We start from the raw sequence: 26,740 nt of genomic DNA, 5'->3' as shown, positions 1-26,740 counted from the left end.
CAATATACATGGCAGAGGGGCATTATTGGCACATGGTGGCATATATCACATTGGTAGATGTGCAGGTGAATGAGCCTCTTATGGTGTGGCTGATGTGATTAGGTCCTATGATGATGTCCTTTGAATAGATATGTGGACAGAATTAGCAACGGGCTTTGTTGCAAGGATAGGTTCCTGGGTTAGTGTTTCTGTTGTGTGGTGTGTGCTTGCTGGTGAGTATTTGCTTCAGGTTGGGGGGCTGTCTGTAAGCAAGGACTGGCCTGTCTCCCAAGTCCTGTGAGAGTGAGGGATCCTCCTTCAGGATAGGTGGTAGATCCTTGATGATGCCCGGGAGAGGTTTTAGTTGCGGGCTGAAGGTGACAGCTAATGGTGTTCTGTTACTTTCTTTGTTGGGCTTGTCCTGGAGTAATTGACTTTTGGGTATTCTTCTGGCTCTGTCAATCTGTTTCTTCACTTCAGCAGGTGGGTATTGTAGTTGTAAGAATGCTTGATAGAGATCTTGTCGGTGTTTGTCTCTGCCTGAGGGGTTGGAGCAAATGCGGTTGTGTCGTAGAGCTTAGCTGTAGACAATGGATCGTGTAGTGTGGTGTGGATGAAAGCTGGAGGCGTGTAGGTAGGAATAGCTGGAGGCATGTAGGTAGGAATAGCGGTCAGTAGGTTTCTGATATAGGGTGGTGTTTCTGTGGCTATTGCTTATTAGCACTGTAGTGTCCAGAAAGTGGATCTCTTGTGTGGACTGGTCCAGGCTGAGGTTGATGGTGGGATGGAAATTGTTGAAATCATGGTGGAATTCCTCTAGGGCTTCTTTTCCATGGGTCCAGATGATGAAGATATCATCAATGTAGCGCAAGTAGATTAGGGGAGTTAGGGGATTAGAGCTAAGGAAGAGTTGTTCTAAGTCAGTCATAAAAATGTTGGCATACTGTGAGGCCATGCGGGTACCCATAGCAGTGCCGCTGACTTGAAGGTATATATTGTCCCCAAATGTGAAATAGTGAGTGAGGACAAAGTCACAAAGTTCAGCCAACAGGTTTGCCGTGACATTATCGGGGATACTGTTCCTGACGGCTCGTAGTCCATCTTTGTGTGGAATGTTGGTGTAGAGGGCTTCTACATCCATAGTGGCCAGGATAGTGTTTTCTGGAAGATCACCAATGGACTATAGTTTCCTCAGGAAGTCAGTGGTGTCTCGAAGATAGCTAGGAGTGCTGGTAGCGTAGGGCCCGAGGAGAGAGTCTACATAGCCAGACAATCCTGCTGTCAGGGTGCCAATGCCTGAGATGGTGGGGCATCCAGGATTTCCATGTTTATGGATCTTGGGTAGCAGATAGAATACCCCTGGTCGTGGTTCTAGGGGTGTGTCTGTGCAGATTTGTTCCTGTGCTTTTTCAGGGAGTTTCTTGAGCGGATGGTGTAGTTTCTTTTGGTAACCCTCAGTGGATCCGAGGCTAATGGCCTGTAGAGTGAGCTTGTATGATCAGTTGTCAAGGGGTTTAACAATTCCTGTTTGTTACTATTTAAAAAAAAATCTTTCTAAGGTGTAAATCTTAATAAAAGATGCTCATATCAATGATTCAGGGCTCCATATTGAAGAGTGACCACATGATCTCTGTTGGAAATATGAATAAAATGTTCCCAAATAAACACTTTAAAATAAAAAGCTTGTATTAGAAAAAATTACTTTTCCCTCCTAAGTTTTGAAAAAGTTTGGCTAGTTTGATCAATAGTTCATTCCTATAAAACATACAAATACAACCTCTCTGCATTTCTCTGACGTGTGAAGTATGCACCACTGTTGCGAAAGATCTTGAACATAGAAGTTTGTCTGTCTATCATCTTATTGTAATATCTTATTTAAGTGAGGAGCTACAAGAAATGAAAACCTGGGATAAATGCTAGAGTCTGCGTTTAGTTTTCTGGATTGTTCGTCATCACAATCTAAGTGTTTTGTCACAGTTTTTTAAACATTTTATTATTCAAATCTTCTTGGAATTTGGTAGCCTATTTTTCCTTTACATGGTCCACATGTGCTATATATTAGATGTGCCAGAAAATCTTGGTATGTTAAGAAGTGATTGGACTGATAGGCAGCTGGTATTTTTTCATAACCTTTCTTGGCTTTTTAAAAATTAGAGATCAAACTAATGTAAATTTAAAAAATAAAATAAAATAAACCCAGCTCCACAAACGTATTTGATTCTCTTATTCTGGCTCAAAGACAGACCTTGTGTTTAAGCATTTAAAGCCTGAATTGGTAAGTATTGAGATCAGATTTCCTGTCAGCCACGAGAGAGATGTGACAACCTTTCGAATAGAACCCTTTTTGCAAATACAGTCCTTACTGGTATGGTTAAGTTTTTAATGAGTGAATAACTCATAAATTTAATATTTTGAAAAATAAATATTACTACACTCTTTCCTATCCTGAGTGACAAAGTAAAATTAATGTTGAATGAAAATAGGAGAGAACAACGAAAACTCAAAGGGACATGCTGTCTTGTGTGTTAGTTGCTCTAAAATAACTGAGGCATTGGGGAGAAAAATAGGTAAACAGTGGTAAACATTCAGACTAAAAACACATAATCAATAATTACAGCAGTAGCTTGACTTTCATACTAGTCTGGTGAACTGAAATTGCTGGCTGAAGAGAAGCCAAATATTAATAATATAAACAAATTAGCTGTTCCTGAGAAAACCAGCTCTTGATGGATGTCAAAGGGGCTGATGACTGTCTCTAAGGAAGTTGCAGACATCTGTACAAGATTAAGTTTCCTTCTGCAGACAGAAGCAACAGGACTGGAAGCAAGTTTTGAGAATTTAAAAAGTATATTGTTTGCATTTTTACACACATGGGCGGCGCATGAGCCCCCCCTTTGGGGCGGCTAGTCATGAGGCCCCATCCCTTCTGCCCGAGCCCCAAGCACCCCCTCCTGCAGCCAGAGGTGCCCCCGCTGAACTGCCCCAGATCCCCCACCAGCCTCAGAATTGGCCCCAATGCCGGGCCTCTGACCTCCGTCTGGAGCTGAGCTCCTGCTGCCTTGGGGGAGAGGGTGGAGTATGGGTGGGGCTGCTAGAGCTTGGCTTAGGGGAGGTTTAGCCTCCCCTGGCCTGTTATACCCGCCTATGTTTACAGACAATATATACCAGTGCTCTTATCAATAGCTTACGTTTGTTTAAACAAGAAACATTCAGTTTATTCTTTCCTAAATGGAAGACAACACTGACAGGTTGGAAAAAATTTCCAGAACCTTATTAACCAGTGGTTGAGATGAAAGATGATGAAGCTGCTTGTAAGATTCAGGCACCATGCCTATTTAGAAGCCCCGCTCTGACTCACAGCTGCAGGGAGGGGGCTTGAATTCTCATCAGGCTGCTACTGTTGTATCTTGCCTGCGGGCAGAGTGGTTTCATCTTGTCATCCTGGCTGGTGACCATCTGAAACTTATTAGCCTCTTAGCCAAAAAGGAAGGGGTCAGCCAGCAGCTGAAATCTGTGTGAGTTCTCGGTTTCACCCGGCTATTAGTGGCATTTCTGACCCCATTTTCATGGAAGTATAGGTTGGAAGGATGGAAATAAGCAAGTTTTGCCTCTTCTGTTTTTTTTAAAGTAGTAATTTATAACCTTTACCGTATATGCACTAATCTGATTTCCATGGATACAGAGTCCATTTCACTGCTGCCTCCGGTTCTTAATTTTGTTTCTATGGAAACTGACACCAAATTGGCAAAAATAATGTAAGAGTTTTCATTTACTTGAGTATGTAATGAGGCTTAAACTGTATCTTTGCCAGAATACCCAAATCCAAGAACATGGAATCGAATATTATTGTAGGCTTGGCTATCAGAATCCATGAATAAGGCTGGATCCAAAGACTGCAAAATCAAGTCAATCTTTCTCCAAGTGTTTGGAAACACTTAAAAAAAAACAAAAACAAAGAACCTCACCATTTTCTGTTACTCTATCTAGGTGAGTCAAGTCCAACTCGTCGAGAAGCAGTGAAGAAGAAGACCGCAGAATATCTAATGCGTGCTGAAAAAATTTCCAGCCTATACCAGAAATCCTTCTCTGAAGATGGATCAGTTTCTGGGGTATGCTTCAGTTTCATTTCTCTGAAATTGGATCTGTAAGATTGTCTGTCTGAATTTCTTGGCTTTTAGTTATCTCAAAACTGATTTTAAAATTAGATAACCTTCTGTATGTACCCTAAACACAGTAGTTCTTTCTGGTAACTTTATATAGGGTTTAAAAAAAAATTCTTTGGTGCTTCTTGATTTAGTTTACTTTTTGTAGTATTATGCAAGATACCTGGTTCTAAAAAGTGCTGTCAGTGGGTTTTAAGTATTTTTACTTCATACTCCGCAGTTTATAAAGTAAACTGAGTTGGAGAATTCAGCAGCTTCTGCCAGCATTAAATTGCTTTTTGAGGTAACTTCCACCTTTTTAAGCTGATATCCTTAGCTGAGCTTACTTGTGCAAAAAAAAATCCTGTTTCAAGACATTCTTAATAGATCTCTACTTTGCCCTTCCCAATCCAGTTCCCCTGGGACCCATCTGTTCTTAGTTTGTTTTTTTTGCTGCAGTCACACTAAACTGTGTGTGATTGTCAATGACTGCTCCCAGGTAGCAAACATAAAAGTGTCAAACTTTCTGTCTGTCTACATTTGTATCAAGTAAGGACAAAAAGGGCAGAAAATTCTTTTGTCTTATTTTTCACAGCCCTAAGAGCAGTTTAAGGAGATTATTTCAGTTAAAAAGCAAAGCCTTAGAAAATTCAGATAAAATTAAGCTCCCTAATCCAAAGTAAATCTTAACCTCCACCCACCCCCACTCCTCTCCTCTCCAGTCTTGTTTTGAAGGGGAACTAAGAGACCACAGATACGTTTATGGGGACATTCTAAATGAGAAACATTTTGTGAGAGTTAATGTCTTACTACTTGTATCAGTTGTACTTGAGAGAATTGTAACACTGTGGTCTGTTATCTGCATCTGCATAGCAATGAACCACCCTCTTTCAAGAGGTGTCAAAACTAAACTGAGATGTTATGTGAACTACCTGCTGGTTGCCTTTCCTTGGCCAAATGCTCTTGGAAGTGGGGCAAATCTTGACTGAATGCAAACCCAGTATTTTTGGAATCTGAGCAGGGAAACAAGTTGAGGGACCCATTACAGTTTGTATAGTAAAAATTCACTATGGCTGGGTAACAGGAAGAAAGAGGTATTACTGTACAAGGACCCCCAAGGGCAATGGAACTGCCCTCTATCATTTTAGTACTGAATTGGACAAATGCCTCCTTTGCAGATCTTAAAGGGATACATCCAGAGAAAAAGGGGAGGAAAGAGAGAAACCTGCATCTCTCCTTGATACCATTCAAAACTGACTAGCTAGAAGAAGCTTGACTTTAGCTGAGTAAAATTTTGCTCTTGACTTAATCTCCTTCATAGCACAAACTTTGTCCATCTAGTGGCACTATTGTGCTAGTATCTAAGCATTTATTTTATTTTACTTATTCATTCTTGATTTTTGTCTCTTTTCTACTCTTGCGCCAAATAAAGTTTTTTGCTTTTATTTGAGATCATTGGAATTAATTTACATAGATTGTTACATTGGGAACAACCACTGTCCAATGGCCCACAGAGATGGAAACTGAGTTTTGATCAGAAGTGGGAGTGTGGTGACAACTGAGACGCATAAAAGAGCATGTTAAGTGCTGTGAAGAAGGAGGCGGGCATCACTGTGGGCAAAAAGAGAAACAAGGGAATAAAACTGACACCTTGATTTGTCACTCTCAAGAATTAGGTAACATGGCTGATCTTCTTGTCTACAGCAATCGTAAGAAAACATATGGTGAGAATAGTGACACGTGCCCTCAACTGTTGACATACATAGTGTTTGATATGAAGTTTGTCTAGATGAGAATAAAGAGGGTGGCTTTTTTTGGACAGTGGTTACTTGCCAGGCTCAGAGGCTCACTCTTTTTCAGGAATGTTTGTCTTGTTATTCTGGATCACAGTTTACCTCCGATTTCCCTTCACTCCTTCTTGCTGTTAGCTCTTTATTTCCATCTGGCAGGGTGGGTTCATCTGGAGTTAGTTTTCCTCAACGGTAGCTGCTGAAGGTGATAGGTTTGGAACTTTCCTTTCCTCCTTGTTCAGGAAACTGGACTTCTCCACAGGGAAAAAGATAAACTTTACAAAAGAGCTTTGCTTCAGTTCAATTATTTTAATCGATAAAGCCACTGGAAGCTGTCTTATTTGTAGGTAGCGGGTTAGGGTCTGTGGCTCTGTGTGGAAGCTGCATACTTGATTTTTTTGGGGGAAGGATCTGATTATTCTTTGTTAGGGCAGGTAAGTGGCTAGACCCTTTTGAAAATATGACTTGTTCAAGTGCCATAGGTGTGCATGGTGATCGGTGGAGCAAGTAAACCAATACAGGTCCCTGACCCGAATTGCGTACACTTGAACCGAATCTCCCCTCCTGCCACAACTGCTGGATAGACAAATGGAAGAGAGCCATCACCTGGCAATCTAACATAGACAAGCAGGTTAGTGCAGAAAGGAGTGTGTTCTCTGTGGCTTGGATTCCTTTCTCAGTGACACAATAGAAGCCATTCTGTGGCTTCTAAAGGGATGGAGCAAGGGATGTTTCTGGCAGGTCTCAGCTGGGTTTCTCCCACCCCAAACCCCTGGGGCACAGCACAACACTGCAGGTAGCCTGTCTTCTTTAGTTGAGCTCGTGCTACAAATTGCAGAATGTATTCCCTTTTCACCACAAGTGCTGTCGGGAGTAAAGTCCAAACTTTAGTTTTCAGGTGAAATTCTGTTACTTCAGGTATGGAAGGAAGTTGGAGAGAATAGCAGGGCTTGTATTCTGCAAGTGTGTGTATATAGCAGTGAACACACATGCCTGACACATAAAATGGGTAAGTTACATACTGATAGGTCACAAAACACAGTGGGGACAAAAATACACGTGTTAACTACTTGAATAGTTAACATGCGCACTCATCTGTTTCAGTGTGACTTATTTCTGGATGGGTAATGCATAGCTACCTTTGGCTAAGGCTGTTTTGGGGATCATTGTGTTGTGTACCTTATTACATCAGGGTTTATGACTGACATGAGTAGAGAGCACTTGCCATCAAACAAAAAGAGCACTGTTAAGAATTCTGTATTTTGTGTTCTTGTAATTTATAAAGCTTCTAATTTCCTTTTTCCTGTCCCTTAAGACCTGAACTATTGTGAATCCAGAATAACTATAAGACTATGATTGATTATTGTTGCCAGGTGGGAGCTCAGCTGTTTGTTACGAAGTTTCATTACCTCTGCAAACCATTGGAAACTATATAAACTCATTTCTTTTTCTATTTTAAAATTTTGAATTCAATGTTATCTTGATTTATTTACTTGCAACTTTTCTTACATTTAAGGACAAATAGAAAAGTTCTCCTTTCATCTCCACTCTCTCTGATTTATGATAAATTTCGTTTCCTTCGGCCTGGCATTTGCTACAGCAGGCAGTCTTCCTTCAAGTACCGCCCTGATTGATGTGTAATCTTTGATATCTTCCATTAGCCTCCAGGATCACTAAGTTCAAGGCCCTCTTGGAACCTAAGGAGCCCTGCCGAGGAACTGAAGGCCTTCAGAGTCCTTGGGGTGATTGACAAGGTAATTCTTCAGTGTCTCTTCAAGAGTTCAGTCATAAATCGACTGCATGCTGACATTTTGTCTTTGAAGCTGTGGATCTTAAGGATATGAAACAAAAAGGGAAAATGACTCAAATGCATCTGCACTTTAAAATAACAAAAGTAGAAGAAAAAAGGCTTTTATCTAAGCAATTCATGTAAGGTCATGCAAAATATATTTGAGCTAAAGGATAAGGTACATGTTTGGTGGCATTCATTAGGATGGGGCCTGCTTTTTGAAAATAATGTCATGGTTACAATACCGGGATAAGGACATGTTGATACATTTTCAGTTTATTAAACTGATGGCTATTTGAAATACAGAAGGGTAAAAATTCATGCACTTTACCACAGTCAGTGCAATATGGAGACTTGAGGAAGGGGGAACCCCTGTGAAAAAGAGATTTGCTTTCTCTCTTCTTAGAACCTGGAATTCAAATCCCCAGCCAAGGCAGAGATCTAGAAGAAGTCAAACTAATTTTTGACTCATTCAGATAAAATCTCCCAAAATCTCAGGGTAATATCCGACTATTGTGTAAATTGTAATGGACCATACAGATCTTTTGCAAGCCCAATTAAGTGACTGAAAGAATAACAGCTCATAAAGTAGCTGCACTGTTTTGATATCGCTGATTAGTTATCCCCTTACCAAGTACATTTAAGATGATGCATTATTCAGTAATGAGACGACGACTAATTCAACTTGTAATGACTCATTTCCTTGTTGCCACTCCATTCCCCTGATGCCTTTTGATTGTTCCTTGAGTGATCGCTGGCTTGTGTGCTTCGTGTTTCAGGTCACATGACACATTTGTAACTTGTATTATTAAAAATTGCTGCTATACTCTTCGTTCTGAATTTGTTCCTCTTTTGTTAGACTGAACATAGCAATTTGGATTTTTTTTTGCCTATGCTGTTTTAATTGCATGCATAACTATTATGTTGTCTCCTCTGGGCTATATACACACAGATTTTAACCTTGTTTTCACAACATGCAAGGACCTTTTAGCTATAATATCACATACATTGTATCTCCTTTCATTTGATGGCAAGTGTCTAATCTATTCAGTGTTTCTCTCCCTGTATATTTATTAAGGAGCAATTGAAAGACCAATTTGATAAGCTGATTATAGCTGTTAGCTGTGTGCATTGTATAAATCTTTAAGACTATGGGGGATTCCAGGAACTACCTAACCTCATAATCCCCCATAAGGAGAGATGGAGCAGGCAGCCTAGAGCCTTAGGAATTGTCCATACCTGGGCATACAAGGCTATGATATTATTGTAAAGAGGTGGAGTAAGACCTCTTCAAATGTCTTTCAGTTTTAAAGACCACAAAATACTGGAAATGCTTAGTAACTTGGAGGTGATGCTCAACACCTTGTAGGGCCAAGCTCCTTTATTCCATGGGCTAACTGAATCTCCCAGCAAGAACAGTGAGGAGTTCTTGTGGCACCTTAGAGACTAACAAATTTATTTGGGCATAAGCTGTCGTGGGCTAAAACCCACTTCATCAGATGCATCTGATCAATAAATAAATACATTTATTAGTCTCTAAGGTGCCACAAGGACTCCATGTTGTTTTTGCTGATACAGACTAACACGGCTACCTCTCTGAAACCTGAATCTCCCAGGTGTCACTAGATTCCTATTTAGCAAGCTTCTAGGTACAAGCCTGATATATCCAGATCCTGGAATACGAACTTATTCTGCAAAGAGACAAGGTTACTGTGGTAACAAAAAACAAGCGATTTAATATTGGAGACATCAGCATGACATGCATTCTAACAGTGTTTTGTTGTATAGCCAGCCAGCTAGTATGCCATAGTTGGCAGAGTTAAGTTTGAATTATTGTTCAGAGATGGAGCAAGAGGTTTTCAGATATCTGTCTGCTTGTATACCTGCTCCCAGGCTCTCAACTCTTCTTCTAAGTTTTAATCTTACTCTGAGATATAGTTTTGTTTTTATCATTTGATTATAGTGTCATAAGTGTACCTAGTGTTTTAAGGCAAGTATAAAGTCAATCTCTGCCCCAAAGGAGCTTAATCATACAGTATGTTGTGTGAATATAAAATATGTGTGTGTATAAAACATAATAGTGTTTATTACATATGTAGTACAGGGACAGTGTTTTTACCTTCACTGTAAATCATTGTGTACACTTATGTCCCATTTCTTCATGCACCCCCAATACGCTCACTCTAAGGCTCCAATTTTGGGAGAGCTTAAACATGTGCGTAAACTACTTATGTAACTAGTGACATTGAAAGCAAGCATATTCCAGGGAGTACAAGTGTGTATGTACTACAGACATCAGGTCACAAGTAAATTTATAAATATTAGATTGTCCAAAGGATCCCGTAATACTCTGAAGTTTCACTCATCACAGAAAAGCAGACACTACTGGGCTAGAGTACATAAATAGGTATTCAGCCAGTGCACGGCACAACATTTAGTTTTGGTCAAGGATATGGAGGCAAACCTCTGCTCCTTCTATGGGATCTTTAATATCTCTGCAGAGCAGACAGTCTCATCTCTCACTGCTAAGGCATGGCACAGGGTATAAGGCCTTGCCTATATTACAGGGGAAATTCGATCTAAGCTATGCAATTTGAGTTACGTGAATCGACGTAGTTTAGACCTACTTACCGCAGGGTCCACGCTATGTGATGTCGATGGGAGACGCTCTCCCATCGACTCCCCCTACTCTTCTCAATCCGGTGGAGTACAGGGATAGACAGGAGAGCGATCTGCAGTCGATTTAGCGGGTCTTCACTAGACCCACTAAATCGACCACCGATTTATCAATCTCCCGGTAAGTGTGGACAAGTCCGAAGAGTGCCCATTGCTGCTTCCCTTGTAAAACCACTGCTAGAGCAAGATGTGGGAGAACATCCATATGCAGGAAACACCCTTTATGTGTTGTGTGTACCTCTCCAAACCATTGCTACGCTCCTGATCCATTTCAGCAGCTGGTGTCGTCTATATCTGTAACTTGTCAGCCTGTTCCTGGCTGCAAAACAAGATATCCCATGTTAACCGGTCTCCCTCATATGAACTCTTTAAATAGTTTTTGCTCTTCCCTGAACAGGCTTGTGATGTGCTGTTAGCATCTACAGGATGCAGTGTCCTCTTAAAAATGAAACAAATGGCATCTCAAAAGCAGGGTTTTCTGAGAAATAGGTACTTTAACACACACTATATTGTGTGTTGTAGTGCTTGAGTACAAATCAGCAGGCTCGTGACACTTTGGTCTTGTCTCAGTTGCAGCCACGTGGGAGCATCCATTTGCAACATTTAGCCCAAACCATATTTTAATGTGTTTTGTCTGTGAAGAAGGGGCAAAATCATGTGACAGCCTGATCTTTCAGAACTGTAGCACAGTTGCCTTAAAGTAGTTTATAATGGTTTGGGACACAACATGGGGTAACTAGGTCTGCATCACACAGAGCTTTTTCTGATAAATTCCGAATCTTTGTTCTAGTCATGATACAACTTCCTTGGTATTAATAACAATGAGTGTGCTAATGGAGATGGACTAATGGAATTTTTACCACTGTGGTGTCTAACTTTGCTCAAACAAATCTAGATGATAGTACAGTAAAAATGCTGGTGACCAGTCTATATCCTAGTGCTCCCACTGTTGCTAGATGTCGTGGAGTTGCAACAGTGGTATACCAATGATGACGCAGAAAAAACAGCTTCTCTGGAATTTTGCTCAAACACTGCGAGAGTCCCTGGTTGGATATGCTGCCAAGATTGTAAAAAGGAAATGGGGTGACTTTTTGTGTGTGTGTGCGCCAATTGAGATGCCCAGAAAGGGCCTGATTTTCAGAAAATGGGGTGCTCATCATTTTCTGAAATGCTGGCTCCTTCAAGCTGGGCACCCAAAACCAATAGTCAATTCTGGAAAATTCTGGCCATGGCTTTATCTTATCTTTTTTCATTTGGGCTGTTTGCTTCAAAAGTAAGCGGTGTGCTGCTTTATTTGCCACAGGCTTTTATATTTTTAAAAGGGGAAGGGCCCCCCTGTGAATAGATTTTTGTTGTTGTTGTTGGGTTTTTTTTGGGAAAATGGTGTTTTAATCTAATCAAAAAATGAGGCTCTTGTCTTTTGAATGTTCAGGGCTCGAATCTATTGTGAATATGTGAGTGTAACTCCTGTGAGCATGAATGTACCATGCCAAAGAGTGGGCTTGTGTGTGTCTTGCTATAGATACCCCCTGACCAAATGTAATCAGTTACATGAGCACAATAAAGCATCTTAAACTTGCAGATTTCTTTTTGAAGTAGAAAACTTTTTTCTTTCAAAACTTATTTAGTAAAAAATATTTCTGTGTTGTAGAATCTATGCTGAGTTTCTGCCCCCCAAGCAACTCTTTACTTTGAAACTATAATCAGCCCCTGAAGAAACTGATTTGCTGTGGTACTGCAGACACCTTAACAATGCTGTTTCAAGCCCAATGTCTTATTCTTTAGTGGGCAACCCTCTGTTATTTAGATTCATTTTGTTTAAAGATTCATCTTGTATCCCTTAAAAGCACATTTCATTAAGCAAGGACTATGCTACTATAAGCAATGTCTCATCACTTTTTTCCCCAAACAGCCAAATTTGATGTAGTCGGTATTGGTGTAAATCTGGAGTAACACAATTGGCTTCAGTGGACTTTTATCTGGATTTTCCCTGATGATTCTGATATCAGTAACAGGCTCAATCTGCCAAGACTTGTGTGAATTAGGTTTATTGTTCAATAGATTCATGGTTAAAATGTATATAACATAATCTGAAACACTAAGAATTAGCAAAAAGAAAAGGAGTACTTGTGGCACCTTAGAGACTAACCAATTTATTTGAGCATGAACTTTCGTGAGCTACAGCTCACTTCATCGGGTGCATACGGAGTTTCCACGGTATGCATCCGATGAAGTGAGCTGTAGCTCACGAAAGCTCATGCTCAAATAAATTGGTTAGTCTCCAAGGTGCCACAAGTACTCCTTTTCTTTTTGCGAATACAGACTAACACGGCTGTTACTCTGAAACCTGTCACTAAGAATTAGAACACTATCATCAGTGGTCCTGATAAAATTAATTGAGAAGTCTTTAAACAGGGTTCTCACATGGATGTAAATCTCTCTCTGTAATTTTTCTGAAAAACTGAAAAAAATCTCATTGCCACTATATAACTTTACTTCATTACAAATATTTGGTTTTCTGTTCAGTGTTACTCTGTATGTGAGAAATCACACCCCCAATGTTAAATTATTATGCTCTATTTCTAGGGACAAGTCACCATGACGCCCAAATCAGTATTATTAATTATTTAAAAAGTATGATATGATTATTACTTATATCAGCCTCAAAAGAGGAAATGCCAAAAAAGGAAAAAAAAGGCACAATGTAAAGAACCCATGTGGTGCTTGCTTGCATAATGCATTTTTTTAAATATGCTGCAGCACCATAGTTAGTTGAATTCCACAGGTTATGGTTAGTTTAATTGAGTTTAATTAAAGGGTAGGAAAAATGGGCTTGTGTTATGACAGTTCCTCTGTTGTACATGAATGTTTAATATTGCAGTAGTTATGACTTAGTCCATGTTTACTAATTCCCCTTAGAAGCGTAAGTATTTTAATCCTCAGTTTTACTTTGAGTAGAGTTTAAACAGTACTGCAGTTGCACAATTTATATTGACATCAGCTCATATTTTGGCATATGGCAGTCAGATAAACATTCTGCTAAATTTTGATGATCTTCCTCTCCCCTAACGTTAGTTAAGGGTTTGTACAGTAACTGTGAGCATAAAAGATTTAGAGAAAATGTAGCTGCAACAATCGCATGACTATTTGAATTCACATATTACCTCTATTGTGGTATTATGATGATGATAAGAACCAGAAAGAGAAACAAGTCTGAAACTAATTTTTGTTTACAGTTAAACTGACTAGTCGTATTTTCATTGCCCAACACATAACACAATGGAAACAAATGTCATAGTTGTTAAAAAGCAGATTAAATATTTACAATTTGATTAATCTAGTTATTATTAATAACGTAAATAAGAAAACTTGTTTTAAGAGTAGTTTTTTGTAATCTGAGTGTTTTAAATGACTATCTTGTTTTATAGCAATTTCAAATCTATGATAATAATCATAGACGTTAAAGATGGAAACGTTGTATTTGGATCACTCAATCCATTTCGCTGTCATTACAGAATTGTTTCCTAAAATACATTTTAATATCTAGTCTAGTTTTAGGTCCCAAGACTTGGGGCTTCCACCACTTTCCTAAGGAAACTGTTTTACAAACTAACATATCTCACAGTTAAGAAGAGTCTCATCTCTTCTGCTATTCAGCCTTTTATTTTCCATAGTTTCATTCTATTATTCCTAGCTCTATCCAGTTTATGAAATTTAAGAAAATAATCTCACTCCTTGGAGTTTACACACTTGACATATTTAATATATTTTCGCTTAGCCAAACTATACACACACAAGTTTTTGAAATCTTTAATCATACTTCAGTCCCTTATAGCTCTCTGATCACTTCTGTTGCTCTTCTCTGAACTCCCTCAGATTTGTCAATAACTTTCTGGTAATATGGTGCCCGGAATTGACTGCAGGTGCAGTTATACAACAATTGTACAGACAGAGATTATTACCTCCCTGCTCTGACATATTGCCTTGGGGTAGGCAGTGTTGAATCACCCGGGCTTGCCTTTATAATCCCATCACACAGCAAACTAATGTATTTGCTCTGTTAACCCTCCCGTAGGTCTTGCTACTGGTTCCCAGACGTCCCCTCCCATTGAGTATGTGTTTAAGATTATTTTTCCCCTTATGTATTGGACTGCATGTTTTCATCAGAATCTTTTTTTTTTTTTTAAACTTGCGTTTCTAAACTCTCTAAGTCCCTCTGTATTTCAGTACTCGCTGCAAATATTTGTTGTACTATTGACTTGATTTCATGTAATTAATAAAGATGCTAAATAAGAACAGTCTAAAGAACAGTTTCTTCTAACTCAGAAGACTAACATAAATTTAACCCCTTATCTCCACTCCCCACCCCGCCCCCCAAATCAAGAATCTAACAATGCATGTTTAATTTCTCTGGTTCATTATAGGCCATCTGCCAGCTTCCATGTAGAAGTAGTTTGTTCTTTGGGAAAAGGACCTCGTCTTACTAAATGCTAATAAGTTGCTTAGCACAGTTGATGCTTTATATTTAATAACTATCTGATCATGGATGATACCCTGAAGTATAATCCACTGGATACCCCCTCCGGCTTGATATTTTGCCACATATAATTTTTGGCTAATTTCCAGTCTATTTCAAGGGAGTAAGCTTTCACCTTTTACAGCACAACTAAAAGTCTAAAAACATAAGTGAGTTTTCATATTTGCTGCTCTCTGGCACTTTCAGTAATTAAACCAATAGAGTTTTTCTTTTGTTAACTATAATATTGCTCATCAAGAGACTCCACAAAGCATAAATTAATTATGGATAATCACTAAAAAAAAAGGGGGATAACTGAAGGCATCACACTGACTCCACAGATAGTGATGAGCACTAATCTGTTTTTTTTACAAGTATCAGCCAAGTGCTTTACTAAAGTTGCCTTCTTGGCTCTATAATCTTTGAGTGCATGCATGTGTGTGCAAGTATAAAACAATATAAATAAAGATGGGGGGTAGAGCTGCTCTGAAAACTGACTATATTTAGTGGCAAAGTAAATTTCTGTTAAATAGACCATTTACTCTGATTAGCCTTGCACAGCCAACACAGCTGAGGGAGAGTAAGGTGAATTTTATTCCTACTTCTGAAGCATCAACAAAATTATGTAGCAAATTCTGGTCAGTTACCCCTGTGCAGTCTCTTGGATGGCAGTGGAATTTCACTGAGGTTATTACTTGACTTTTTAGTCCTGGAAGTGATAAGCAAACAAGAAAAAAAAAAATCCAGCGTGGTCATCAGATCCCAACTTGAGTTTGCAGGATTTGTGGTTCGAAAAACGGTGTCATAAACGGAGCATATTTGGTCTGGAGTTATACAATAAGCATAGAACCCAGTGATGACGTTTTTGCACATTTATTTTCAGAGTAGAACTGCAATTCAGTAACAGAGGATAAAGCCAGCTTTTTAAAGTATACTCTAGGTGGTAGCCTTATCTCCAAAAACCTTAAATGACCAGGATAAGTAGTTAAAATTGGTAATGCATTTTCATTTGATTATACAGGAGGTATTTGTAGCCCACATCAGCACACTTTAACCCACTTTTTTAGGAAGCCATTTTTTAATTTATTTTAATAAATGTTGGTCAAGTAAATAGAACAAACTCAAGCTCGTGTAACTATGTTAGGTTTCAGAGTAGCAGCCGTGTTAGTCTGCATTCGCAAAAAGAAAAGGAGTACTTATGGCACCTTAGAGGCTAACAAATTTATTTGAGCATAAGCTTTCGTGAGCTAAAGCTCACTTCTGTAGCTCACGAAAGCTTATGCTCAGATAAATTGGTTAGCCTCTATGGTGCCACAAGTACTCCTTTTCTTTTTGTAACTATGTTGTGTTCTGTTCTGAAAATGTGTAGGATTGAAGCAGCAACAGCAGTAGATTAAAACAAGGCAGAACCTAATTGCAGTTGGTAAGGTGACTGCATTTCTGTTAAAAACCACCCGAGAGAGAGCAGTGCATTTATAGCAGCTCTTAGTTGATCCAGTAGTGTCCCTTGTGACCTTGGTTGGGTGTTTTATAGGGTGACTAATGGCTCCCCATGTTCTCTTTTTCTGGTGACTTGCCTATTGCCTGCCTCTGGGTTTGTGATTCCCCTTATGCTGACTTCTGCAATATTCCTTCAGTCTCTTATCTCAAGGCTTTGATGCATATGTTCTGAAGGTGGCCACCGTGACTTTGGGTGGCAGCAGATGGTAAACCTTCAGGCTGCCACCGGCTATACTGGTGTTAAGTTGGAAACTTAGCGTTTGATGAAGAATCAGTAGTGCATATGAAAGAGCTTTTACTGCAGAAATATCTTTTAATTAAAAAAATTAGCATACTGAAACACTTGCTAATTTCTATACATGTAAAGAATCCTAAAATTACCTGTTTTCTTAAAGCTAAACTATGGTTATTGACAAGTTAGATTTTATTATTTCTCAGATTTTTTGTATATAATATATTTAAATAGTTGTGTGTGTGTGTTTGTAAACTGAGCTGTTGGACACACTTATAAATCAATTATCTGAAGGTCTTTGAAGTGCAATTATTTTTAAGAGTAGTTTCACCTAACATCAGAATTAACTTCCAGTTTTAAAAATGAAATGGGAAATCTTGCTTACAAACCCACAAAGAACTGGTACGTTATTACCTTAAGTATTACTGATTCCCGCTTTGTTGTAGTAGCTGGATGGCAATAATTCCTTGTTTATATGCATTTTGGGACACTTCATGGCTGCCTGGGAGAGCTAAGATACTGTACAAAGCACACTTGAGTGTGCTGATGAAAGTATTTATTTGGCCTATTGGCAATGCTCTTTTCCTGTCGACTTTCTGTGTCTTTTTGAATTGGCTCTTGTAGCACTGCCTACCTATGTTTTTTTTTTTCTTGGTGGTAACATGCTATATTGGAGGATTTTAAAGCCTAAAACAATAGCACATTAGTATGACAAATAGGGTTTGCATAGTCTCGTTGTGTATCACAATCCCACTTGCCATGAATGGCGAATGTCTGGCGTAGCACTTGGTTGCCTCCCTTTTGAGGATGGATGTGGATGACGGTTAATTGTTATAAGGTATTAGACGTCACAATTCACGCTACAGTCATCCTTACACAACAGCTTCCATCAGCATCCAAAATCCAGGAACAGATTTGCTTCCTAACATAACATAAGAGAAGTGCCTGTACACAATCTGCTGTTGCTGATACTCCTGATGCCATCACTTTGGATAGAGTATTGAGACAAGGAACATGCTATGGAACTTCATGTTCTCAAGTCGCGCTTGTTCATGGGGGAGCTCACTGACCCTGGTTGTTCTGTGTTCTGAAGGGAAATCCTACCAAAAATCCCTAAGGAACATACACCTGCACTCTCCTCTGCAGTGGGAGAGGGATGTGGAGGAATGCCAGTATACATAACTTCTACTGTGACAATACCAGTAAACAATGTTTGGCCCCAAAGTCTGAGGAGCGAAGCCTCTGATGTTGAGAGCAAGTCAGTGCTTAATCCACTGGATATATGTTTCATCTTTGCAAAAGTACGTTACAGCACTAGTCCTGCAAGGTAGCCCAGAGGAGGTTGTTTTTTTTCTGCTGTGTAAATATAATGCTTTGTAGAGTAGATGTACTGGAGTCTAAATAAAGTGGTTGTGCCTCTTTCTTTCTTTGGCTCATCCCCTTTTGGATTTGCATGCTATTTGCATGTTATGGTAATGCCAATAATAGTGTGGTAATTACCCATTTTTGTAACTTGTGCAGATAGGCCAATTATGGACTACGTTTTGATAAATTGCATGAGCATACCTGTTTCAGTACAATGTTAGGGCCCTACTCTGCAGTTATTTCAAAGTAATTATATATAACCTAGATCTACCCAGTCAAATTTGGCTAAATGGATGACACTAGGAGTTTCTCTAAACTTCCATCATGACAAAATAATCACTTACGCCAAGATATAGAGGTACTTAATAAATGGTAATTCTTTATCAAACAAAATGGAGCCATGGATTATTTTCAAATCTGTGGAAACTGATTTCAGCTTTGAGTTAAACAGAGAAAACAAGACCAAACAGGAGTGAGTATAATGCTTGCTTGGGGAGAAAAAGCGAAGGAATGGTGGCTGGTTGGAGAGACTGGTGAATCAGTCTAACTAGTGAACCTCAGCAACGCGGAACTATTATCTGTTAAAACCTGTTCTGTTACGGATGAAAAAGAGTAGCTGCTAGTCTTTGTGATGTTGTAATATAACAGCTGAAGCTAGCCCGTAAGGGGCAGGTTGTCTGCTTTATTTCAGCTAGTGGCAGTCATTCTATATGTTACTACAGGGCGAAGAGTCGGAAGTCTGCTCTGTTACACCACATGTTAATACAGTTCTGATAAGCAAGTGTGAAACATGAAAGGGAGGAATACATTAATTGTATTTGTGCAATAAGGTATGCCATCAAAGGTAATTATTTCATGACAGTTTTAGTTATAGCACTTGTTTTATCATGAAATAAAATATGGCTTTAGGAGCCTTTTATTGGAAAGACAATTGTATCAAATTAGTACCAAATTAGATTTTTGCCTTTACAAAGGTGAGCAAACCCATGAGCAGTTTTTAAATTGGTGTGTTGTATTCTACAAATGAACAAATCCTGTCTGAGGGTTAAAGAAGCGATTATTTTGTCCTTTATGCTGACAGCTTCATTACTGATTGGCCTACTGTTGGTATTAAAAAAAAAAAAAAAAAAAAAAAGTTTGGCTCCTTATGATCTTTGTGCATGCAGCTATAATATTAATACAGAGCCATAGAACTGTTCATTAAGAAGTGACTTTAAATGAGGTTGATGCATGAGATACAGATGTTAAATGCAGACATTCCTTTTCGTATACAGCCGTACGGCTAATAATTTCCAAGTGGCTAAAGCTCTTGTTAGCAAGGGTGCTGGTGTGTTAAGAATGGCCCTATAAATAACTTTAAGAGCCGAAGTTGAAGGTGCTTTTTTTTTTAAAGACTATTGTTAACTAAACATTATTGCCAAACAGATGGAAAGCATTCACCAGCCTGATGTTTTTAGGTCTAATTATATTATCACCAGTCCTGTATGGCTCAGTTGAAGAGGTGTATCCAGAGGCCAATTTATAATCATTTAGCCAACACCTGTTTGGGAGAAATTGACAGTCAAAGGGCACATTTAAAAAAAAATCACATATGTTCTTGTATTTATTGCCTCAATGTGAATAGGACCTACCTACAAATAAACTTGGTAAAAGAAGACAAAGTGACTGTAAACAAAATATCACTTCCTAACAATTTTTATCTGTCTTAATTTGGCATATCTTGTAAATTTTATTTTAAGACTGGTGGCTAAGCAAGAATAGTAAAACCAATGTTACTGCTATGATTTATTCCACTGTCTTCTTTTGTTACTGAGAGCCCTACAGAGCAGGCTTACAAAATCATCATGAAAATTCACCTGCTTAGGCACATTATCTACTCACCAGCCTTCCCATTATGATGAAAATGACATTCAACACATCCCTCAAAAAAATTAATCCATTGAGTGGGCAAATAGAATTTTTAGAGGCTGCTATAAAATATTTTATATCTTAGATTGCATAAACTCTTGTTTTATAGGTTTCAGAGTAACAGCCGTGTTAGTCTGTATTCGCAAAAAGAAAAGGAGGACGTGTGGCACCTTAGAGACTAACCAATTTATTTGAGCATAAGCTCACTTCATCGGATGCATTCAGTGGAAGCTTCATCTTAAAACAATCAAGTATTTTTGTACACTGTACAATGAATGAGTATTACAGGAGGCGCTGGTAGTGACCTCTGTACTTAGGCTTCCATTAGAAAAGATTATTGCAACCTTTCCTTAAGAAGATCTAACACATCCACTGTTTGCAGCAGGCCTTTGAAATTAGGCAGGGAGAAAATTCTTGGGCTGGGGAAGTGCCTTGTCTTCATCCCATGAAATTCTGTTCAGGTTTAGCAGAGTTATAATTGATTAAAAAAATCACAATTTCCCTTCTCTTGCTTGTATTATTCTGGAATATGTTGGCAGTCTGCCCAGATAATTGAGTATGAACATTCTAAAGAGCTAGGCCCACACTGCTGTTACTTCACTGGGAATACCTGTGAGCTGCTGTTTGGGCACCATTATTCTTGGACACAGCATGTGGCTCCAGCATTCCATTCCACCCCCTTCTGGGTACTATGTGGGACAGGATCTTCCCCCAGCTCCCAGAGAGGAGAGAGAGCTGAGTGGGTTTCCCAGAACCCCCAAACCAGCACACAATCCCAGCAGATCATCCCTCTTTCGGTGGTGCCAGCTGGGGCAGGAGTCCTCCTCTTTCCAGAAGTGGGGAGGGCAGGGGGGAGGGGCGGGAAGAAAGCTGGGCTGGCCTGCTCCTGCCACCCACTGGCCCCAGAACTTGGTGCCACTGGCCCATCACCCCTCTGGAATGTCTTCTGCTATTGCCAGCTAATATGGTTAGTCCTATAGCTCAAGTTGTAGCAGTCTGTACTGCAATGCTGCAGGTTGTATGGATAACTGTAAATCTGGCATTTCCTGTGGTTTTTTGTTTGTTTTCTTAAATGCTTCACTTTGCAGTTTAAATAATGTTGAAATGTATTTTTTATTTTTTTTAAATGTAATTGTATTTACATTGGAAGCATAACAGTGTGGAGAAATTTAAAGAGTGAATATTCTTGGTATGAAAATCAAATATGACTCAGACTGCACACGCTCTACTTCAGGGGTGGGCAAACTTTTTGGCCTGAGGGCCACATCTGGGAATAGAAATTGTATGGTGGGCTATGAATGCTCACAAAATTGGGGTTGGGTTATGGGAGGGGGTGAGGGCTATGGTTGGGGGTGCGGGCTCTGGGGTGGGGCCAGAAATGAGGAGTCATGGGTGCAGGAGGGGGCTCTGGGCTGGGGCAGGGTGGTGGGGTATGCGTGTGGGAGTATGAGGGCTCCGGCTGGGGGTGTGGGCTCTGGGGTGGGGCTGGGGATGAGGAGTTTGGGGTGTAGGAGGGTGCTCCAGGTTGGGACTAAGGAGTTCAGAGTGTGGGAGGGGGATCATGGTTGGGGCACGGGGGGGTGAGGGCTCTGGCTGGGGGTGCATGCTCTGGGGTGGGGCAGGGGGTGAGGGGTTTGGGGTGCAGGAGGGTGTTCCAGGCTTGGATGGAGCAGTTTGGAGGACAGGAAGGGGACCAGGGTTGGGGCGTGGGGGGAGGCTCAGGGTGCAGGCTCCCGGAAGCAGCAGCATGTCCCTTCTCCAGCTCCTAGGCAGAGGCGCGACCAGGTGGTTCTGCACGCTTCCGTGTCCACAGGCACCGCCCCTGCAGCTCCCATTGGCCGAGGTCCTGGCAGTGCTCGGGGCAGGGGCAGCATGCAGAGCGGAGCCCCCTGGCTGCCCCTATGCGTAGGAGCCTGAGGAGGGCCATGCTGCTGCTTCCGGGAGCCGCATGGAGCAGCCCTCAACCCTGCTCCCCGGTTGGAGCACCAGAGAGGGGCAAGCCCCAGACCTCGCTTCCCAGTGGTAGCTTGTGGGCCAGATTAAAATGGCTGGCAGGCTGGATCTGGCCCGTGGGCCGTAGTTTGCCCACCCCTGCTCTACATGTTTGATCTTGGAGTATTGGTCTTGTACATGTACCATTTTAGGTTATTGTACTGAAGTGGAACTCTTCAGATATGCCTGGGCATCTATAGTCTTGGAATTCCAGGGTAACATGCTCAAGAGTCTGGGGGTTTGCAAAGAGATTTGGAGAACTTCAGTTCCCTAAAACTGGAATTTCTGAGGGTTGTCTTTCAAACAAGTGTCAATACTAAATTAACTAATTAGATTTCTTCTCCTACAAAGTAACAAAATGTTCTTTAGCACCCATGGTGGTGTCACTAAGTTATAGATGAAGTTGTCTATGATGTGTCTGCAGCAGAGCCAGTATACTGTAATGAAGACTGTCTTTTGCAGCTATATCTTTCCACTTTCTACAAAGAATCCATTCTCTTTTCCGAAATAAATATTCTTTTTCCATCTTACTGTAATATTGCAGTTCTGACAGCTGGATTTCCCTGCAACAATTTGTGTTGCCAGTTATAAATGCACCAAAACTGTAAGGTTGTGGAGGAATTCAACAGCAGTGATAGTAGAGTTGATTAAGGCATTAAAAATTTTAGGTGTTGCCGTAATCAGTATGAGCTAGAACAAGCCATGTTGTCGTCATAATGCACAATTTGGTTTGTTTCTTCCAACACAAACAGTCTTCAGTTGGACTTCCTGGGAGGGACCATCAGCCTCACTCTAAAAAACAAAACAGCCTCTGCTCTCTCCCAAGAAAACAGGGAGCCTCTGGGGAAGGAACAACGTTTGGGTATAAGAAACCTGGTGGTGTGAAAAGAAGTCTTATTGGGAGAAGGGAGTGTTGGACTAAACTGAGGTAACACAGCTTTTTATGCAGTTATCCTAACTTGAGTTCTGCTGAATTATACCCTCACTCATAAAACACCAATTGGTGTTTTGGGGTTTTTTTGTTTAAGTCAAGTTTTAAAATTTTTAGGCAGCTGATTGGTAATCAGATGAAGTTTCTGCAGTATTCGGGAGACATCGTTCATGTCCTCAAGCATAAAAAAAAAGATCAGTAAAGTTCTTACTAATACGTTATCAGAATTTTTTGTATTTTAGCGTGCCTTGTTTTTTAATAACATGCAGCTGTTGGTCTATAGAAATGTTCAATAGTTGATTTTTGAGTTGCCTACTGTTAAGTAGCTATATACTAATGAGAACCTTAAAATAATTTTTTCTTTAAATTATGTGTTTGTTTAGGTTTTACTTGTAATGGATACTAGAACACAGCAGACGTTTATACTGAAAGTAAGTAAAATCTTTATTCTACTTTGCTAAACAACTTGGCCTGCTAATTTACTCCACACAAAGAAAATATTTCCTATTTTTATGGTTGCCATCTCTGTGAATTTTATTGGCACATTAACATTTCTATCTTCTAAATGTATTTGAAATATATTTTCACTTTCTTCCATCTCCTTTTCTTTCCTTTTTCTCTTCAGTTCTTGTACACATAGCATTACCACTGATCATGATATTGAGGCCAGTATCTTAGCAGGCTTCAGTAAAGGATCATAGTTCTGTTAGAGCATAGAAGACATAAACCCTCATGCTTCAGTGCATACGTTAGGAAGAAATTTCTCCTATACACAAGCTACTCCATAACTGTTCGTTACAGGGCTTGTTCCCCGAGGCATCTGATATTGGCCACTGTGAGAGACAGAATATTTGATGAGGTGGACCACTGCTCTGATCCAGTATGGCAGTTCCTATGTTCTTAAAACTATAGGCTACTATGCTGTGAAAGGTCCGTTTAATGCCAGTAAACTACTGAATTAACAATAAGGACCTCCCTGCATGGGAATTAAATCCTTCAGGTTTGCCTCCTGTGATTCATGTAGATCAGGTCAAAATTCTTTTGAGAACCCAGTGAATCCATCACGTTGGGAATTGGTTTAGTTTGAGGGCTTGATGCAGGCCTTATTCACACAAGGAATTGCATTGCTTTGAATTAGGCTCCTGACATGAGTAATGGCTGCAGAACTGAGGCCCAAAAACTATGCTGTAGGTAACTGCTGAAACTTTATTTACACCTCAGCTTCAGGTACACTGTGTACACATGCTGTAAACTGTTCTAATTCTATTTATCTTGCGTTAGAAATCCTAACACCTACAGTGCACAAAAAATCATTCCATTTATAATTCACAAATGGTTATTTGTAAACATTATATAGTGCAGATATTAGACCCTAGGTAAGGATGCTCATTGTATCTACAGGCAGAATAGATGAACTTTATACTTTTCCGTTTTACTCCTTACATCCTCTTTATCAATATAATAGTAGGTCATACTTACCTCTCTCCCCCTCCTTTCCAATAACTTCATCTGTGTGCCACCTTCCAAAATCATTACCTCTTCAGGAACTGAATCTTTTCCTATTTTTTTTAAGTATGGTGGAAATATAAAGATAACACATGAATCCAGGGTTTTCTTTTGTCTCTAGAACATAGACTGATTTAAACAATGTCTTTTGCTTAAAAAAATGAATTTTTTAAAAAAGGTCATAGGGAAATAACTGTGTGTCATCCTGATGACTTAGTTTGAGAGAGATTCTAATAAAAACATTGACCCATGTAATTGATTTTAATGGCAGCTTTGTGCCATCTTCTGTTCTCTGGAAATGCGCCAGATGCCATCAGCAGAGCCTCGGGGGACTGAGGGGCATAGAGCAGCAGATGAGTGGTTTCTCTGAAGCCCAGAGTAACTCGGATAGATTAGTTTGGTTGATAAACACAGAGCACAGCAGGCTCCAAAGGCAACTGAGGGTACAACTGACCTTTTTGTTCTCTGTCAGGGTCTAAGGAAAAGTAGTGAGTACAGCAGGAACAGAAAGACCATCATTCCCCGCTGTGTGCCCAACATGGTGTGTCTGCACAAGTACATCATCTCTGAGGAGTCTGTATTTCTTGTGCTGCAGCATGCAGAAGGTTTGTCTGTGGTTTAAAAAAAATCAAGCTTTCAATCTATGATACATTTAAATAACAAATTACTTTCTTGTGTATTTTTCTAAACAAAATATTTCAGTCTTAGAATAACAAAACTATATAAATAATGGATTTTTTCCCTTATTCCTATTCTGAATCTCATTCCTGTTTTGAATTTCCCCAAAAGCTTTAGTAATATTGTACATTTCTAACCATTTATTTTCTACAGAACAGAAACTGGTTTGGTTGAAACTGCAATCTATAGTATGTACAAGTCAGCTCTAGGAGATAAAATCTTTTTGCCACTTTTGTAATCTTTGGCAAGTAAATCTTTTTAATGTTATGTAGCTAAAATGGGAAGTATTCCCATAAGAATTTAATAATTGCCTTCTAAAAAACAAGAACATTTGCCTATTACTTAACATTACATAGTTATTCTGATCTGGGTTTTTAAGAAAATAGCCAGTGGTGTCAAATAGGAGTTCAAAGCAGAAGCACAGAGTTGTGCCTTCAAACTATTTATAAAATTCCTGTTATATGTACAGGGAACAGGTGGCAAAAAATAATTACATTTTGATTTTTTTCCCCCTCTGGATTTAAATATTCCCTAATTTTAATTACTCCTTTTTGTGTAGAATGAGTTCAGAATATAAATTTCAGTTCTGCTAATATATCTCTTCCTTTTTAAGGGATGCTGCTAATTCAACCAGAATGGGAAAATGCAAGGCACAGAACTAGTTTATAGAGAAGATAAGTTTAGAGGAAATATTATTCCTTTTGTTTTAACTATTTGGGATTTGCCTAGGCACATGTCACTTTTGTCACATAAGGGATCACAGACCAACAAAAGTTGACTCTTTAACATGAAGAGGTTTCTGTTTCTGTAGTATGTTTTATTTTTTTATTTTAAACTTGACTGTACAATGTTGCATGAAGGAAGACTTTACGTTACTAGGCTACAATGTAACTGTATGTGAATTCTCTACCTCCCAAGAGACCATCCTGGGAATTTGAAAGCTATCAATTGACCTCTGACCTGAATGTGTATTGGTAGTTTTTGACTGAATCTTTGGAGAAACTTAGAAAATTTGTTGGGAATTCATTGATGCCAATGGACTTCTGCTCCCTGGAGTCTGCAGGGGCAAGGGATGAGGAGAAAAAATATTGGTGGGATGGGGTGGGGAGAGAAATCAGTTGATTATTATAACTTCAGGTCCCTAGGATTTTTAATTCTCTTGAGGAAAAACTTCCTTTGGTAGCACAGGATGAAGATGGGATGAGAAGAGGAAAAGGTATTTCAGGGAAAATTATTAGGGTGGGCAATAATGAAACATCCCAAAAAGAACTTTAAAGTACACAGGAAACTGCCACAGTCCAGTGCAACCTTCTGGAAATGGTTACTACTTCTCAGTAAGGAATATCTTCCTTTAGCTCTGGTGAATGAAGAGGGGAAGGGAAGCAGAGATGTTTCATACCCCAGAACTCTTTTGTATGTAAGAGCAAAGAGGTGAGCTGAATGGATTGGACAGGACACTTGTTGTAAGAGGAAAACTTTACATCTTGGCAGGTCAGGAGAGAATAACAAATCCAGTGAAAAGTTACTGTCCTGGCCTGCTCATTCTTGCCGAAACCAACCATAACAAGCGTTGAGTTCCCGAGGTAAAATTAATTTGTTTCAACTGCTGCTAAATCCCTACTTTGTATAAATTGTATAGGGCAAAGTGTTTTCTCTCAAATCCCTTTTGTATATGAGGAATAATAGAGCAACATATTGTCTAGAAGTGGGTACATGATAAGCTCAGTCACTGTTCA

General features: G+C 39.6%; 1 protein-coding gene across 4 annotated transcripts in view; it reads left to right on the top strand.

The window, feature by feature from the left end:
• RPS6KC1 (ribosomal protein S6 kinase C1) overlaps positions 1–26,740 on the top strand; it is a 107,412-nt gene that overhangs the window by 48,833 nt on the left and 31,839 nt on the right. For 2 of the 4 annotated variants that reach the window (XM_073338924.2, XM_073338925.2), the window contains 4 exons: positions 3,967–4,088; positions 7,573–7,665; positions 23,204–23,251; positions 24,799–24,931. In XM_073338924.2, the coding sequence (XP_073195025.1) occupies positions 3,967–4,088; positions 7,573–7,665; positions 23,204–23,251; positions 24,799–24,931 (396 nt within the window). Of the gene's footprint in view, positions 1–3,966; positions 4,089–7,572; positions 7,666–22,746; positions 22,818–23,203; positions 23,252–24,798; positions 24,932–26,740 lie in introns of those variants that run through there. The other 2 variants (XM_073338928.2, XM_073338927.2) reach the window with 2 other exon arrangements.

Source organism: Lepidochelys kempii, chromosome 3 (assembly GCF_965140285.1).
Source record: "Lepidochelys kempii isolate rLepKem1 chromosome 3, rLepKem1.hap1, whole genome shotgun sequence".
Taxonomy (NCBI): domain Eukaryota; kingdom Metazoa; phylum Chordata; order Testudines; family Cheloniidae; genus Lepidochelys; species Lepidochelys kempii.
The sequence above is the reverse complement of the archived record's forward strand: the minus strand, read 5'-3'. Positions and strand labels throughout refer to the sequence as shown.